The 17,850-nt window shown below is 34.1% G+C and overlaps 1 protein-coding gene across 4 annotated transcripts in view; it reads left to right on the top strand.

Moving 5' to 3' along the window:
- Nucleotides 1-16,257, top strand: part of LOC123313560 — a 45,965-nt gene extending 29,708 nt beyond the window's left edge. For 3 of the 4 annotated variants that reach the window (XM_044898497.1, XM_044898495.1, XM_044898498.1), the window contains exons 2-4: nucleotides 7,485-7,657; nucleotides 11,066-11,324; nucleotides 14,667-16,257. In XM_044898497.1, the coding sequence (XP_044754432.1) occupies nucleotides 7,495-7,657; nucleotides 11,066-11,324; nucleotides 14,667-16,161 (1,917 nt within the window). In that variant the 5' untranslated portion in view covers nucleotides 7,485-7,494 and the 3' untranslated portion in view covers nucleotides 16,162-16,257. Of the gene's footprint in view, nucleotides 1-7,484; nucleotides 7,663-11,065; nucleotides 11,325-14,666 lie in introns of those variants that run through there. The other variant, XM_044898499.1, reaches the window with a different exon arrangement.
- The last annotated feature ends 1,593 nt before the right edge of the window (nucleotides 16,258-17,850 follow it).

Raw genomic sequence — 17,850 nt, forward strand, 5'->3', positions numbered from 1 at the left:
AGCAGTTGAGAATCATCAAATGGGCGTGTATAGATAATTATTTGGTGAAAGAATGATATTCAGAATGCTTATGACCAACTTATCGACTGAAAACTAATTGACGTTCATCCGTCACTCGATCGTTGATTCTCTGATCAAGCTTTATGAAACCAAAGGGTTAAACTCAAAATTCAAGACCTTCCCAGACGGATTTTTAATCCAGTAGATAATCCAGCAAGTAACGCTTGCCGAGAAGATGTAACTGTTTCATCGGTCCACACGTTGGATTTAGTATGACCGGTATTTACCCAAGTTTCATCCAAGCAGTAAATCTTCCTGTTTTCATCACGGAAGGTCCTAATTTTCGTGAGATAGTTTCTTCTCCAACATTTAATGTCGTCACGGTTCATTAAAAAACTGTTGCGTTGGCGACGTCCATATTTGAAATTAAGTTTTTTCAATATTATAGAGAAGGTACTCTTCTTAAAATTTGGCAAGTTCGAGTCTTCATTAACTATTTTTAATACTTTCTCTATAGTCGGGTGTTCATTTCTGAAGAAAAACTCGTGAACTTTTCGCCGTATTACATTTTTATCGAAATCTGATAAGGACTCCCATTTGGTGGTCCGATTTTGATTTGTTGCCGGCTGTGATAGAACACCGGAATTTATGTATTCGGAAATAATTCTCCTAACACTTCGAGCTCCAATGCCAAGTCTCTCAGCAACTCGGAGTTCTACGTCCTTTAAACACATTCCTGCATTTTGAATTATCTCAATTTTATAAGTATTCAAAATCATATCTTTTATCTCGGCACTGAAGTGTCGTTTCAGACGTCTCTTTTTTGGAGGACTTAAGTCAACACGCGATTCCTCAGCAGTATCAGTACGAGACATTATCTTAAATGCTTGTAACTTGAATAACTTGCTACAACTATAAACCAATTTACGAAAGAAAAAGCAATGAATGATCTCTGCAGTTCTGCACAACAATTCGCATACAATCAATGAATCAAACGTAATGCGGTACTGCATTACTCCCACCTGCAAACATGGCGTTCCTGAAGCTTTGACCAATAAGAGGAGTACCTTAAATAAGATCACGCGTTAGTCAGTTTGTTTACGCTGGCCTCTCGGATTTGGATAGACTATAGAAAACTAGACTATATACGACAATCAACTTTAGGGTACTAAGTTAGAGTGGAACAATGATAAATTACCTGGAAGGGCTATGGCATAAGTTGAAAGGGAGAGGTCATCTGACGAATAGGATGAGGTCGTGCCGTCTCTGAGACGTATGATTAGTGGTTAAGGGCTAGTGATCAATAGTTTGTCTTTCGTTTGATTTTCTACACTCGATCGCTATGCAACGCGAAACACGCAATTTGACCCAAGAGGAATGTGCCCATGTACCAAGCGGTAGTTTTGCGAGAAGAAGGGTGGACATACAGAAGAATTGCAGAAAGGTTTGGAGTTCCCCATACAAGTGTGTCCAGAATGTTGACCACAGGTAACAACTGCCATTCAAGAACGTTACTTGAGAGTTTCTTCGTTGAGACAACGGTTTGCAACCGCTCGCCTCCTTCAAATTCAGCTTGAGCAAACTCATGAGGTGCAAATTAGCACTCAGACAATAAGAAATCGCCTCAGAGAATATGATTTAAGACCTCGTGTCGCGGCAAGAGGCCCAGCTCTTACCCCAGCCCATCGAAGGGCGCGTTTGGATTTTGCGAGAGAGCATATCCATTGGGAAGAGGCCGATTGGGAAAGAGTTCTCTTCACAGATGAGTCTAGATTCTGCCTCTACCTAGGGATCTATGAATGCTGATAAGTAATAATAATAAGGAGCATTCTTGAAAAGCATGTAGTGCCATTTGCCCCATACATTGGTGAAAATTTCATTTTTATGGACGATAATGCCAGACCCCATCGTGCGCGCGTCGTTCTGGAGTACCTTGAAGAGGTTGAAGTCTCTCGAATGGAATGGCCATCAAGAAGTCCAGATCTCAATCCGATTGAGCAGGTTTGGGACAACCTCAATAGAAGGCTGAGAAGTTCAGAAAATCATCCAGCTACTCTTAATGACCTAGGAATCCAACTCGGAGAAATCTGGGAAGGATTAGATCAGAACATTTTAAGATCACTCATTTTGTGTATGAACCGTCGTTGACGAGCTGTAATTAACGCAAGGGGTGGAAATACCAAGTATTAAATCACTTATCAGCATTTCGGTATTTTGAAAATTTTTCATTTCTCTTCTTCCACATAAGATTCGGTGAAATCCTGAATTTTTCTTCCATTTAATGTGTCTTGTTTCGTTCAAAACCTTCCCGAGAGAACATAAAAAATAAGTTATAATGTCAATGTAGAGTTAACTTTCATTAAAATTGAGATTTTCAGAATGTGCGTTAATTTTTTTGCGCAGTGTATTTTTGGCCATAAAAAGGGACCCAACTAATATAATTCCTAATCCCAATATAGAAAATTTAATTATTGCTTTCCCTCTACTAGAAGCCAAGATACGTGATATCTGGATAACATTTCTTTTGTGGAAGTACTTTTTTTATTGCGAATATAACATTCGGACAACAATCAGTTTCGATCAATTTCATAACTCGAATCGTTCACGAACTAAACAACATAAAATTGAAGTTGAAGTATAAGCATTTCAATCTTTATTTTCCTCTGACGAAATTACGCCCAGAAAGGTGGTTCGGTTTCTTTTCGAAAAATTTCATAGTTGGAAGCTTGTATCTCGATTAGTCAAGTTTAAAGTATGTCAGCGAATTCCATTGGTTAAACTAGTGTTGCACTATGAGAGTAGGATATTTTGAAATTATTGCACCAGGTTTAAAATAATCACTGTGTATGAGTTTTACTAAAGAAATTTCCAATAAAAGAGCGAATTCGATAGGTAAAATTAGGTTCAGATCTTTTGGGATTTTCGTGAACGACCATTGTATCCGAAATGTGATACCCTCCCAATTACATAATATATAAAACTCTATGAAAAATATTTAACATTATTTTTGACACTACCCTTGTCCGATGCGATAATGAGCAACCAAATAGAAGGAACAGGTGAGTTCATTTCACTTTCTTATGGAAAATTTGACGTTTCATGACATTGTTAGTAACTACGCATAGAAGCCGCGGAGTACCTCTACAAATAAAGGTGTAGAATAATAAGCATTTTATATTCGAAGAGATTTTTCCAACGTTGACTTTACAGCTGTCATTTTGATGATATTTAATTTTTGAGGGCTTATATCTAATGATGAAAGCGTTTCGTCGGATTGTCTTATTTGCCAAAATTGGGACGAAACTTGTCTCAAACGATCAGATGCTTGAAAGGTAGCGTTCATATTAGTTGGGGAGCCGAATAGGGAAATTCGGGATTTACTCGAGCGTGTCAGATTATTATAAGGGGACATACCTTGGACCCTGTAGAGTACCTCTACCAAAAATTAGACCTATATATATGGGGAATTGTCTAGGACAACCTGTCAGAATAGTAAAAAAAAAAAACGATCATTGTACATAATCGAGCGTATCAGATTAAGATATATGTGGTTAATTACATGTTGAAAAGTATATATTCTCTTAATCTGACAATTTAAGCGTGTTGAAAATGTGTGGGAGGGCGCCAAAGTTGCAAAAAAAAACGTCACGTTTACATTCTCGAGCGCGGTGGCGCTCTTTCTCATTTTGAATCTAATGATTCAAGAATAACGGAAAAAATATAATCTGACAGTTTTAGAAAGCCGAAAAAATAAAAATTGGCCATTAAGTTCACAAAAATCATTTTTTTTTAAATTATCTCCTTCCCTGGGTCAAATCTTTTTCGCATTCATTATAAAAGTTGTAGAGCATAACTTTTTCCGCAAATTTAGTCGGGAGCAATTTTTTCTACGTTCAAACGTTTTTGAGATATATGGCGATTAATGCGAGGTGTTTAGCGAAACATGCTAAAACGAAAATTCACTCGTTGGAAAATAGTACATTCTAAGTTTCAGTCACAGACAACAGAACACAAAAATTTTCGTGACTAATTTCGAAATTGTCATCATAGAAATACCTTGTCATTTTGACAATTGTAGATTAGACTGGGATTCTACATTGACCTTGCCCTTTCGCGTGTGTGGCTAAGCTTCTCGCCCTTATCGCCCTCCAACTCAAGAACGGTTAAGAGTATGTAAAATTGCTTCAGACAAAAGTTGTTTAGAATTTAATTATCTACAATTTTCATAATGAATACAAATACGATAAGACAGGGGTCGCCAAGTTCTTGAAACTTTCAAGATCTTGTTTTGATTTCAAGACGATGTCTCATTACATTTTTATCTTTGAAGTTACAGATCTGAATTTTGAACCTTCTACAGTTACTTTAATACGTTAGAATATACTAACAAAAGATTTTTCCAATTCGAAAATAACAAAGTTTTGCATTTAAAAAAACGAAAGTTCGCCTAATGATTCGAAATGAAGGAATATTTTGAGTCGTCAGTTGATACGTAAAAAACTGCCTGTAGAAGGTTCAAATTTCAGATCTGTAACTTCAAAGACAGTTATGAGAACTTTGCGAAATCGTCAAAATCTCATTTTTTGCAAATAATTCAAGAAGAATCCTAGGAGGCTACAGTTTTCATCATTCTTTGTTTCTCTGAAAAAGAGCTATCAAATGTGTCATACGTTATCTTCAAGCACTCATAGTTCCCGAGATCCCCTCAGTAGACAACGAATTTTGTCCACCCTGTACGGTAAGATCAGTCGAACAGCTTTTTACACATATCAAACCATTATGTTTAAAATTTTAATCGACGTTCAAAGTTGCAAATAATTTCATAATTAATTGTAAATGTCTATGGCAAACAGTAAAACTTCTGGTCAGGCGTATAATTATTGTTTTCGCATATATGAAAAAACGCCCAAAACTTCACTCGACTACTCGACATTTGAAGTTAAACTTATATTCAACTACGAAAATTGTATGATGACCTTCTTGAATTAACTCAATGTTTTAACGGGTTAAGGTCAGTAAATTCAAAGGCTTATTTGAAAAAATGTGCCGACGCCGACGGCTATATTCGGGTTCGAATTACGGACAGTCCGAGAATTGTTCTAGAACTGCGCAAAACTTTTGCGCCCTAGTATCGAATCCTCTGCGCAGTTCTAGAACCATTCTCGGACTGTCCGAAAGTCGAACCCGAATACAGCTGACGTTTCGATTTATTTAAAATTTAAAATCTTCTTCGAGGCTCTGAAAGATTCACAATATAGTAATGAACCAAACACAACAATATTATTATAAAAACACAATACACAATATTAAAATAAATAGGGAGCTACCTACATTTTCAGTTGGCCGTATTAAAAAGTAAAAATAAAAGTAAAAATCGTATTTTACGATGCATAAAATACATATTGAACGATACATGCTCACTGGCAGCTAAACCACAACTAATTGTTGTCGAAGAACAGATGGAACATCAAACAAAGTAATTAACATGACATATGCTATATGAATGAAAGTACGGAATTCGATTTCGTTGTTTATTCAACCATTTTTTAGTTTGCCAATTAAGTTGAAATACGCTGAGTTCAGGTTGTCAATATCGGTTCTTTTGTTAACTAACCTTTTGCACTGTTCAACCGACACCATTTGAAAGAGTGTAATTCCGTTAGTGCTGTATTATTATCTTTCTTTTTAAGGGGGTTGTCTATATTAATGCTATCACGACGATGTTCGGATATTCTAATTTCTAGGTAACGACCCGTTTGTCCAATGTACACCCGGTCACAATCCCGACAAGGAATTTTATAAATAACTCCCGACATCATTGATTTAGATGTTGGTGTCTTCAATCTAGAAAAGAAATGTCTTTTGTATAATAATAATAATAAATCTTCATTTCACCCAACAGGAAAATCTCAATAATAGGGTAAAGTATTACAGATTACGTGTTACAGTTCGACCAATCATATTTTAAAAATATAAGGATAAAAGGAAGAACGAAAAAAATTTATGCAACCCACGCTCAGAAAAGACCCGAAGCCGAAACTCCGAAACATAACGAAATAAAATGTCCAACCCTCAAGTCAACACAAATTCAAATACTCAACCTACAGAACACATTCACCTCTAGTCTGTCAGCACTTCGGCATATATTATAAACTGGACACCTCTCGAACATATTTGTACGAGCCGTAGGCAAATGAAACCCAATTGAAGATCTCGTCACCAATCTTGGAACGTTGAACGTTCTTTTAGATGGTAAATATGGGCAGTCAATTCTGTAATTTAAGAGTTTCTGAGCAAATCTGGCAAACTGTTCCTCATGCCTCTCAAACAAGGACGATATTCTCATTTCATGATGATTGATAAATCCGCTACACGCTCAAGAAACCTACTTTGTACGCCTGAATGTTATATATTTGAAAAACTTCCTATGTATACGATCCATTGGTACAAGATGGCAGTTGTAGATGGTAAACCAGATCAAGTTAGCATACTCTAGTTTACTGACCACGTATGTGATCTGAGAATCGATAGATCTTCAAATTCCGAAGTGGATCTGAGTACAGTGAGTACAAATCCCAATGTTCTGCTAGCCTTAGCACATATTTCCTCAATGTGCGGAATGACACTGAATGGAACTTGATCCATTACATTTATATGTAAGTAATATATATGTAACTGGTTGTGATTTCCTCCTGAATGTGACACATTCTTTAACAGATATCATAAAGACAATGTGATTACTCAAAATGTCACAACTCCAATTGTTCGATCGGCCGCATGAATATCAACATTCCGACATGAACATAAAAAATTTATAAGGTGTCAAATTTGACTAGGTATCGATAGAAAATTTTTGCAATCAAGAACTCACATTCAATTCAAAATGTGGTCGACGGAAAAATCTTGTAATCAACTCGTTTATTGATCTCGAATATTAATAATGTATCTCAATCATTAATCGCTTTCATTAATAACCTAGTTGATTAAATAACTATTTCTAGTTAGTGCTTTGAAGTTGTATCCACTGACAATAACAGAGGAAAAATTAATAGCAAAGATTATAATCTTTGATTAATAGTAAATGATTGCAATTTATTCCAAATGTTCTTTATTTCCCGATAGATATGAATTGTGTAGATACTATAAATCATTTTTATTATTATTGTTATTGAAAATTTTTCTAGATGTTATTTAGAAGAGTTGTAGTAATACCATGAATATTGTATTCTTGAAAATATGGGAAATAAAGCATTATTATTATATTATATCGCAGGATTTTGAATTCTCAAGACGTTAGCACTGGCGTAACATATTTGATAAGATATTATCTTAAGACTGAAATCCATCTCATGGATTCAAATGATCAAAGTTATCCATTTTTCACATCTTCAGTACTGGAATGAAATTTTTCCGGATTCTTTTTTGAAAGTTAAATTATTAGAGGATTATTCTTGATATGTCATAATGAAAATTTTTTGTTCCAGAAATATTATCATGTACCTATCCGTAGAAGCTCCATCATGTAAGAAAGTATTTGTATTCACAATATTTCTGGCGGCTGTGGTTCTACTTTGTTTTTATCACGAGAACCCACTCGAAGGAATTTACTATGATAATGGATTAATAGATCTCGTAAACGTTACCACAAATTATACAGGTGAGGTAATATCTGTATCTCAATATATAACTTATTTTCATCACATTAAGCCTACAGGACCTTTCCTACTCCAAATCATACAGATAATAATACCCCAAATTTATTCCTCTTGGTCAGGAAACACCCTTCATAAATTGTGACTACTTTTCAAAGAACTGAACACAAAACAAAAGCTACAAAAAGCGGTGACCATATCGAAGTCCAAAATTATATCAAATTATCACAACTGCGGATGGCAAACTATACAATACAGGGTCTTTCACGAGGAACCTCACCCATATTTATACGGGAAACTACTGAACGTATTTTCATGAAATTCAGCACTTATAAGTATTTCACGATGCTGATGAAATCTAAAATATTTTCAAGGCATGAGCACCTCCGGTTTTTCCGGAAATGACGTCAACTTCCGTTTTTCAAATTAGAACATCATTTTTTTATTTGCAGAAATAGATTACTTAGAGAATTTCAAGTTATTTTGATGTAACATTTTTCAGTTTTGGTTGGAAAATTCTTTCTGAGCACGAAAATTCGAAAAAAAAATCGAAAATAGAGCTCCGCTGAAACAAGAATAACTTCGAGGTTTTTGGATGGAAAATTTTCATTTTTGGGATTTTTCAAGATGTAAGATTGATGGATCCACTTTAAAAATCGAAATCGCGATTCATGATTCAGGGGGTGAAAAAATCGCTTTCAAAGTTAGGGATGACAAAATCGTGAAAAATCAATTTTTTCAAATTAGAACCCCATTTTTTTATGGCAGATATTGAATCTACGTTAAAAAATAATGTGAGTGTATGCATCACACCCTTGCCCTAAAATGGATATTTTCTGAGTTATTCACTAAAAACTGTTTTTCGTCTTGAATTTTCAGCTATTTCTTTTCCCTTCACGCCGAAAAGATGAAATTTTTAGGAACTGTTATTTGAACCATGCTGTAGATTTTTCACCCCTTCTTGAAACCGACTTCAAGTTACTATTAGGAGAACCATGGCAAACTCTCGCAGTTATAACTAGAGAAGATGCTCAAAGTTTTGACCGTTAATTTCTAGACATTTATTTATACGTCTCAGGAATGCTTCGTGCGTTGCTCTTCTTATTTCATCGGGAGGAAGAGATCTGCAAAAGTGTTTAAAAACCAAATTGAGTTTCAAAACTATGAATCTAAAAATCTAAACAAACCTGAACGCATTTCTGACTCGTTCTATGCAGTCCTCTTTATCAGTCAGGGGAGTTGAGTAGACAATATTTTTTATCCTACCCCAAACATAATAGTCTAAAGGAGTTAAATCTGGAGAACGTGGTGGCCAAAGATGTGGACCATTGTTCGCCAACCATCGATCTTCAAATAGCCTGTAGAGGATATTTGACGCATTGAGTGAATTGTGTGGAGGTGCGCCATCTTGTTGATACCATAAGTCATTATGGTTCTGTACTAGCGGCTCAATTATTTGAGTCAATATGTCAGAATATCTATCTCCTAAGGGAGAACATTCTTTAAATAATGCAAACATGTGTAGTGTTCTATCTTACCAGTTAAAGTCCCATCATAAATGTGAACATCGAGAATTGCATTATTTTTGATGGCGCAAAAAACATTGAAACTCCAGGTCTCTTGAAAGTTCCATTGTCTGAAGTGGTGGTTGTTCTCTTCATCCCAATAATGACTGTTATGCCTATTGAAAGAACCATTCTTTGTGAATTTAGATTCATCTGTCCAAATTATACAGTCCAAAAAGTTTTCATTCTCTTGAAATCGAATCATCATAGCTTCGCAAAACTCTGTTCTCCTGACGAAATCAGTTTCCTTCAAATGCTGTAATCTATTGAATTTATATATGGGTGCATTTTATGTTTCTTAATATTCTCCAAACACTCGATTGAGATAATCCCAGATCAATCTCGGCATCTTTAAGAGAATTTTGAGGATTCACACGAAAATATTCAAGAACTGTTATTTCGTTGTTCTCATCTTCTACTACACTTTTTTCTCTGTGTATAGTTTTCTTAACGAAAGATACGACATTTCTCAAGTTTGTCATGGTTCTGTTAATGGTATCTCTCGTTGGTCTGGGTCGGTCAGGAAACCTCTCAATGAACAGTCAAATCGTTCTATCTACAACTTTATTACATTCTCCATGAAGTAGAATGAGATTTAAATAATCTTCATTGGTAAAATTAGGCATAGTGATCGATTTTATAACTTAATCCGAATTATCACCAAATTAATAGTGAACACAAAATGCTACTGAATAAAGAGGAATTTGGCAGATGTAATTAATGATATCTATCATTAAAAAAAAAGAATGTAAAACATGGTAAGTTTTTGCATATGGTTCATAAGGAATTATTTATTTATCACTGGAGAGAAAACCGATGGCCGATTAGTTGAAATAAAGAGGTTTCCGATACAAATTCGAATCAAAATTCGCCATCTATTTAGGAACAACCTGTAACTTTTTTCTCTTACATATTAGGGTAGTAAAATCTAAAACATGGTTTAAGTAACAGTTCCTGAAAATTTCATCTTTTTGGCGTGAAGGGAAAAGAAATAGCTGAAAATTCAAGACGAAAAACAGTTTCTTGTGAATAACTCAGAAAATATCCATTTTAGGGCAAGGGTGTGATGCATACACTCACATTATTTTTTAACGTAGATTCAATATCTGCCATAAAAAAATGGGGTTCTAATTTGAAAAAATTGATTTTTCACGATTTTGTCATCCCTAACTTTGAAAGCGATTTTTTCACCCCCTGTATCATGAATCGCGATTTCGATTTTTAAAGTGGATACATCAATCTTACATCTTGAAAAATCCCAAAAATGAAAATTTTCCATCCAAAAACCTCGAAGTTATTCTTGTTTCAGCGGAGCTCTATTTTCGATTTTTTTTTTTCGAATTTTCCCGCTCAGAGAGAATTTTCGAACCAAAACTGAAAAATGTTACATCAAAATAACTTGAAATTTTCTAAGGAATCTATTTCTGCAATAAAAAAATTGTGTTCTAATTTGAAAAACGGAAGTTGACGTCATTTCCGGAAAAACCGGAGGTGCTCATGCCTTGAAAATATTTTAGATTTCATCAGCATCGTGAAATACTTATAAGTGCTGAATTTCATGAAAATACGTTCAGTAGTTTCCCGTATAAATATGGGTCAGGTTCCTCGTGAAAGACCCTGTATATGTTGAACACTCTATTGGGCAGAAACCCTGACGCTGAGATCTTTAGAACGTAGTGTTTTTTAAATTTTCTTCTTAGAAAGAGTCACACTGTTTAAGATCGAAATTTTATTCGGTAAATTCCTGTATTCTGATTTTTTGCTCTATCGGAAACGTTATCTTTATTATTATTCACTCGTTACTACAAAACAATGATGTCTTACATAATGTGTTTACTTTCATCACAGAGTATTTGGTTTGGAGTCCGGAATGCAGAATCCGAAACGTGGATCCTTTCAACGAAGAAGCCATGAAATATTCTCGAAAAGAAAAATACATTTCATGCAGCCAACAAAAGTTGCTCACTTATGTTAATGTAAACGGAACGAAAGCTGTATTGCATATTGATAAAAAAAATCAACATTTCTATACCAAAGAAGATGTGACCTGTTGCTATTCTTATGTCCGCAGATTTGGCAGTAAACAGAAGCCCGATGAAGGAATCAAGTGAGTTTTTGCACGTTTCAATCCTTGCTTGCTAGGTTATGCGCTCATTTGATTACTAAAATAATTATAAGAATTGAAATAAAATGCTTAGAAAGGGTATAGCCGGGTATATATGGAAAATCTGCCCCCGCGACTTTTTCGATTTAAACACAGGGGATCAATTTGACATTGAACAAAAATAATTCACCCCGATTTTCAGCTGTTTATCTCCAACGGTTTCCGAATTTTTCGAAAAAAACTGTTTTTTCAATTGAATTTTTTTTTCGACTAAAATTCGAAATTGGTTTATGGTGATTTTTTTTATCGTTTTCAGTAGTAAGAGTGATAAGGAAGACATTTTATTATGACTCTCCGTTGAAAATCTCATTTTTGAGAGCAGATATGAAATAATAATATATTTTTTTTTATGTTACTTAAAAGTGTCCACCACGAAACTTCGTCAGAAAATGTCTTTCGTAGTTATCTAACCTCAAGAAATTTTTCATTTTTTTTGAAGTGGTGGAACACAATAAAAAAAAATTAAAACTATTTTTTTTCAAAATACATACTATGTTTCATGCATAGAAACACTTATGCAGCGAACAAAATATGTAGAAAACTATTCTTCAACTGAGAATACATAATTCATTTAATAATAAAAATTTAATATAATACCATATTCATTTATTTTATTGATACAATAATCATGAATCCATCATAATCTAGATAATGAGTTGCTTCCTAAAGCACGTTTTTTTTATCGAGTTTCTTGTTTTTTACATAACGAATTTGGAGCAAGACTGGATTCTGATGTTGATCTTTCTGAAAGAGTTGTGGCTGCAATGAAATCGAAAAAAGATTATGATAATACGTTGGCGTTGGAGGTAAAAATAAATCGTTGGGCGAGACAAAAAGTTCCGTTCTGTACGATCTGTTCAAATGATTTGACAAATTTTCCTGAATTAACGGAACAAGAATTGAAGATTTTTTTCACGGGATCATATCAAATGTCTCAAGCTGTTTTTTACTTAGCTGAGTTAATAAATGAAGACGGAACAATAACACTGCAATACGTAAACACAACATCAAATATCAAACTACAAGTGAGGACTCGGCCTATTGAGTCAAAAACATACCATTGTTTTGTTGATAATGAGCCAGAAAAGAATGAGATTTCAGGAATAAGGCGATATTGTTGTGATTGTGCTAATGGTAGACGCACTGTAGGGTGCTGTTCTCATATTTCAGCTATAATATATTATCTTTCCTACGTTCTATATTTGGCAACAATAGTGAAACCTGCTGAAATATTGTGTCGCCTCTTTGTAAATGAAAAAGTTAATGCTGTTGTTAATGAAGACAGTGACGAAGACTTACCGATATTTATAGTAGTCTTCAATATTTCGAATGTGAACCTATATTTTTTGCATAAGTGTTTCTATGCATGAAACATAGTATTTTGAAAAAAAAATAGTTTTAATTTTTTTTTTATTATGTTCCACCACTTCAAAAAAAATGAAAAATTTCTTGAGGTTAGATAACTACGAAAGACATTTTCTGACAAAGTTTCGTGGTGGACACTTTTAAGAAACATAAAAAAAAATTATTATTTTATATCTGCTCTCAAAAATAAGATTTTCAACTGAGAGTCATAATGGAATGTCTTCCTTATCACTCTTACTACTGAAAACGATAAAAAAAATCACCATCAACCAATTTTGAATTTTAGTCGAAAAAAAAAATTTAATTGAAAAAACAGTTTTTTTCGAAAAATTCGGAAACCGTTGGAGATAAACAGCTGAAAATCGGGGTGAATAATTTTTGTTTAATGTCAAATCGATCCCCTGTGTTCAAATCGAAAAAAACGCAGGGGCAGATTTTCCATGTAAACCCGGCTATACCCTTTAGTAATTTGAACACAATTGGCTCACAAGAGGTCTTAACTCGTTCAGAGCAATGAAGAAGAGACAAAAAGGTGTGAAGTCATGACCAACTTCTTTATTCAAAATATTACTTTTTATTACAAGCCTTTATAATTTCCATACTTTCCAAATTTTCCTATGAGGGATCCTTTTTAACTAGGTGTAATGCTTTGAAATTTGTATTTGTGTCGAATGTGTGATAGGTGTCGATAAGGTGTTTGGCAAAATATGAAAAGCCAGTCGAGTTTAGGTTAAGACAACTCAAAGGCCCTGAAAATTCATCCTACATAGAGTTGATAGACTCCGCTACGATCCATAGGTGCAACCACATCTTTGTTATTCATTAATTTATAGTCCAAGGTTTCATTGGATTTTATTGATATCTTTACAAAAGGTTTTGAAATGTTTTCATTAATGAACGTTAAAGATCTGTATGGTCTTTCATTTTCTGGAGCGATGTTATCAGAGATTTGTCAATTTCAATATTGTAGCTTGTATGTAAGTGTTGTTAATTTATAATTTATGACCCTATGAGACTGATGTAGGTATATTCTTTGTAGCTTTTTGACTTGAAAATGAGACTATATTCTCAAAACTATTCATAGTAGTCTTCAACAACTAATAAAGATTGTGGGTCATAGGACTTTTTCTCTTCCTTCACGATGAACCACCCATACTTGTCAATCTTCTAATTTATACATATTTAGCTTCAAGTACCCTAGAAATACCACTAACGGCCGGTTTCATAATCAAACCTGAAGTCGCTTTAATTTTAAAGCTTCCTTTAACCCTACTAAAAATGACAGTAAAGGAAGCTTTAAGCTTAAAGTGACTTTAAATTTGATTATGAATATGAAACTGGACGTAAATTTTGAGAGTTCCTTTTGAGTTACGTATGAGTTTCGTTTGAGCTACGACGCCTATAAACGTAAAAATTTATTTTTCGCATTGTGAACACTTTCATCTAAAACCCTCTACTTCAACTTGGCGTTGAAATTACGTTCGAATTACGGCTCAATTCATTGCGAATGGGCCATATACTCGCTAGCAGTGGCGGCCTTATGGCCGAAAACGTATTCGTATTCGAACATTAATGTCATGAAATTTTTCGTTCATTTTAAAATTGTATTTCATTTTTTTTATTATATGTAATAATTTAAACTTGTGTAACTGTATGAAAAACACCTATCAGAAGAATATTTCCATTTTGAGTATCGTGACATAAATAATGAACGCTATCAGGACATTGCGCAATTTATATTATAAGCTGTAACATAAAAAGAAGACCAACGATATTCGATACCTCTTAATTTCACCTGAAACGTTTGCTTCGCCGTTCAATTACCAAATTACCAATAACTTGTGTCATATGTCATATTCAATTGATCATGGGAAATTCAAATGATTATTTCTTACAAAAATCACTCTATTTTTTTTTCAGATTCAGTACCTGCATAGCTTTCAAGGATTCCCTCAATCTTACCCAAGATACCGTGAAAGTATCGTGCCATTCAAAAAAGCACAAGAAAGTTTATGAGAATGTGCATGAAGTTATAAGAGCCAAAGATGAACATATTGCATCGAAATTGCCACAGAATTCTGACAGAGTGCCAAGTGTTTTATTCGTAGGAATTGATAGTATTTCTAGATTGAATCTTATTCGCGCCATGCCAAAAACTTACGAATTTTTATCCAATGACAGCGAAACGTGGTTTCCACTCTTGGGATATAATAAAGTTGGTGACAACACGTTTCCAAACCTGATGGCCATTTTCACCGGATACAATATTACAGAAGCTTACCAGAACTGCAATCCTAAGAAGATAGGACCATTAGATTCGTGTCGATTCATTTGGAAGGATTATAAAAAATTTGGCTATATCACAGCTTATGGGGAAGACGAAACCTGCATTAACACTTTCAATTATCGAAAGAAAGGATTCACTAAGGAACCGGTAGATTACTATTTCAAACCTTACATGGAAGCTGCGGAAAGTATAGGTACTGTGAAACGCGACACTCTCAGTTACTGCGCTGGACCGGAGACATCTGCTGAGAGAATTTTGAACTTAGCTAAAGATTTCGCCATCACCTACAGGGAATACAAAAGTTTCGGATTCTTCTGGATGAATACTTTCAGTCACAACAACCTCAATACTCCCAGCAGAATGGATGAGAAAGTACTAAACTTCCTAAAAGAGATAACAGAAGCAAAGATTTTAGACAATAGCATAGTCGTATTCTTGAGTGATCATGGCATTCGTTTTGGAGATATAAGACACACATTCACCGGCTGGTACGAAGAAAGGTTACCTTATATTTATTTCTCCTTCCCTGAGTCATTCAAAAAGAAGTACCCAGAAGAAATTGCAAATTTTCGTACTAACGCTAACAGACTAACAACACCATTCGACGTGTATATAACCTTGCAGCATCTGTTAGTTCTTTCTGGATTCAACTTTACCATTAAATCTATCACTTCTTGTCCATTTTGTAAATCTTTATTAACAGATATAGACTTAACTAGATCATGCGAGACAGTTGGAATCGCACCACATTGGTGCACGTGCTCTGGTTTTTCTAATTTGAATAGCAAAGATAGTGTTGTTCTAGCAGCAGCAAATTTTCTAGTTAAGGAAATACAACGCAATGTACATAAAATGGGAGGTAGCCCTAAGTGTGCCAAATATCATTTAGGCAAAGTACTACTTTCCTCTATATCCGATAAGTTTAGTTATAAAAATGACACCTATTTATTGATATCTATAGAAACGATACCAAAAGCAGTTTTCGAGGCAACAATACATTTGATAAAAGATGCCAAAAACGCCACGACCTTCGTTATTGATACTTCCATAAGTAGATTGGACAGCTATTTTATACATGGAAAATGTGTTTCTGACGAAATTTTGAAACAGTATTGTTATTGTAAGTAAAATATAGAAGTGCCTTTCTCGAATTGAGTATTACATATATATCTTTATTTATTTCTCATGTTGTAAATATTGTACAAATAAATTTAATTTTTTCAAGGTCTGCCTCATTCTTCTCCTTATTTTACCTCTCATGCACATTCCAACAATTGATCGAATGAAAAAATGTTTTCATAATATCAATCAGATTTGGCGCCTTACATCCTCTTATGAGACATATTTTGCAACCAATTCTATTTTCATCTTGGTATCAAAGATTCACCATAGGTTTCACTGAACTTGATCGGGATTAACGGATAAACGAGAATTCGTTTTCAATTGATAAAATTCGTTCATACTCTTTCAGTATGTTCAGGAATAAAAAGCTCCCAGTGGAAATCCAGTGACCGTCAAATCGTTGATCAGACCATCAAAGTTTTTCATCGTTCGGGGAATCGTCCATAGGTGGATAAAATATAAAAAGTAATTGTCAAATGGACATATTTCAGCGTGTCAGATTTTGATACCGTATTTATGACCCACATGTTTCCGATTACGAATTTACAAGTATGTTAATCCGACAGTTTACATCGTTTCACTTACTGATGACGATTGGAGACCATTCTAAAATATATCTACAGATAGATCATAGAAACGAAGTCAGACGATTTTTCTATTTTCAGTAACTGAAACAATGGATAGATACTAGATAGGTTTACTGAAAACGGCCGTAAGTCTATACGGAATAAATCTCTCATGCAAAAATGAAATTATAACGTCCACTTGTCCATAGTCAAAATCAATTCCCAAAATTGTCATTTTGTGAACTATGTAGAAAACTCTTTCTGAAACGCTTTCAAACGATTGTAAAACGATCTGAGCTCTAGAGCAATTTTGTAATCATTTTACGCCGGATCATTCTCTATCAAATGAAAAAAATTGGGAAAGCAGTACTAACATGGAGGTAACGGAAGGGGTGGGAGCATATTCTATATTTCCGTTGTAACAATAGTGTCACGTAGTTTCCGCCATATTGGTATGGGGAAATTGTGGCGGGAGTTTGGTTTATTTGAATTTCTTTGGTTCAGTTTTAATGACAATCGAATTCAGAAATAATGCGGGAAATAATAAAAATAACAGTTTAAAGTGTCGAAATAACATGAAAATATAGCTTGTTAAATGAATTGGTGGGCTGAATTCCCAATAGATTGAAAAATTTGTTCCCGTAATTGTTGTGCCACACTTTCCTCTTCATGAAAAATCCTGAGAAAATGATGACCCATTAGATTTATGTTTTCAATAACATTAGACCATTTATTCTCTTTGTAAAGATTACATTTCGTTATTAATTTCACTGTGACAATTAAAATTGAATGTACTTCCGATATATTTTTTATGTGTGATAAGAAATTTGTCATTCTCTTTTCGTGCCTATTATAAAAAAGCACCGATCAAGATTGGAAAATTGATTCCTATATTTGAGCCACTTATTACTATAAAAATATAAACGACTTCACAATGAAAACAACAGCATCAAATTTGTTTCTCTTACAGTTAATCAAGTATGAAAATATCGTAATCATACAAAGAAAACATAATTTAAAATTATTTATATTTATTATAATCAAACAAGATATGAACAGGAAATCATTTACAAAATGTACAATTTATTCACAACATATACAATATTCTGATCAACCTCACAATCCCTGG

The sequence above is a fragment of the Coccinella septempunctata genome, chromosome 5 (assembly GCF_907165205.1).
Source record: "Coccinella septempunctata chromosome 5, icCocSept1.1, whole genome shotgun sequence".
Taxonomy (NCBI): domain Eukaryota; kingdom Metazoa; phylum Arthropoda; class Insecta; order Coleoptera; family Coccinellidae; genus Coccinella; species Coccinella septempunctata.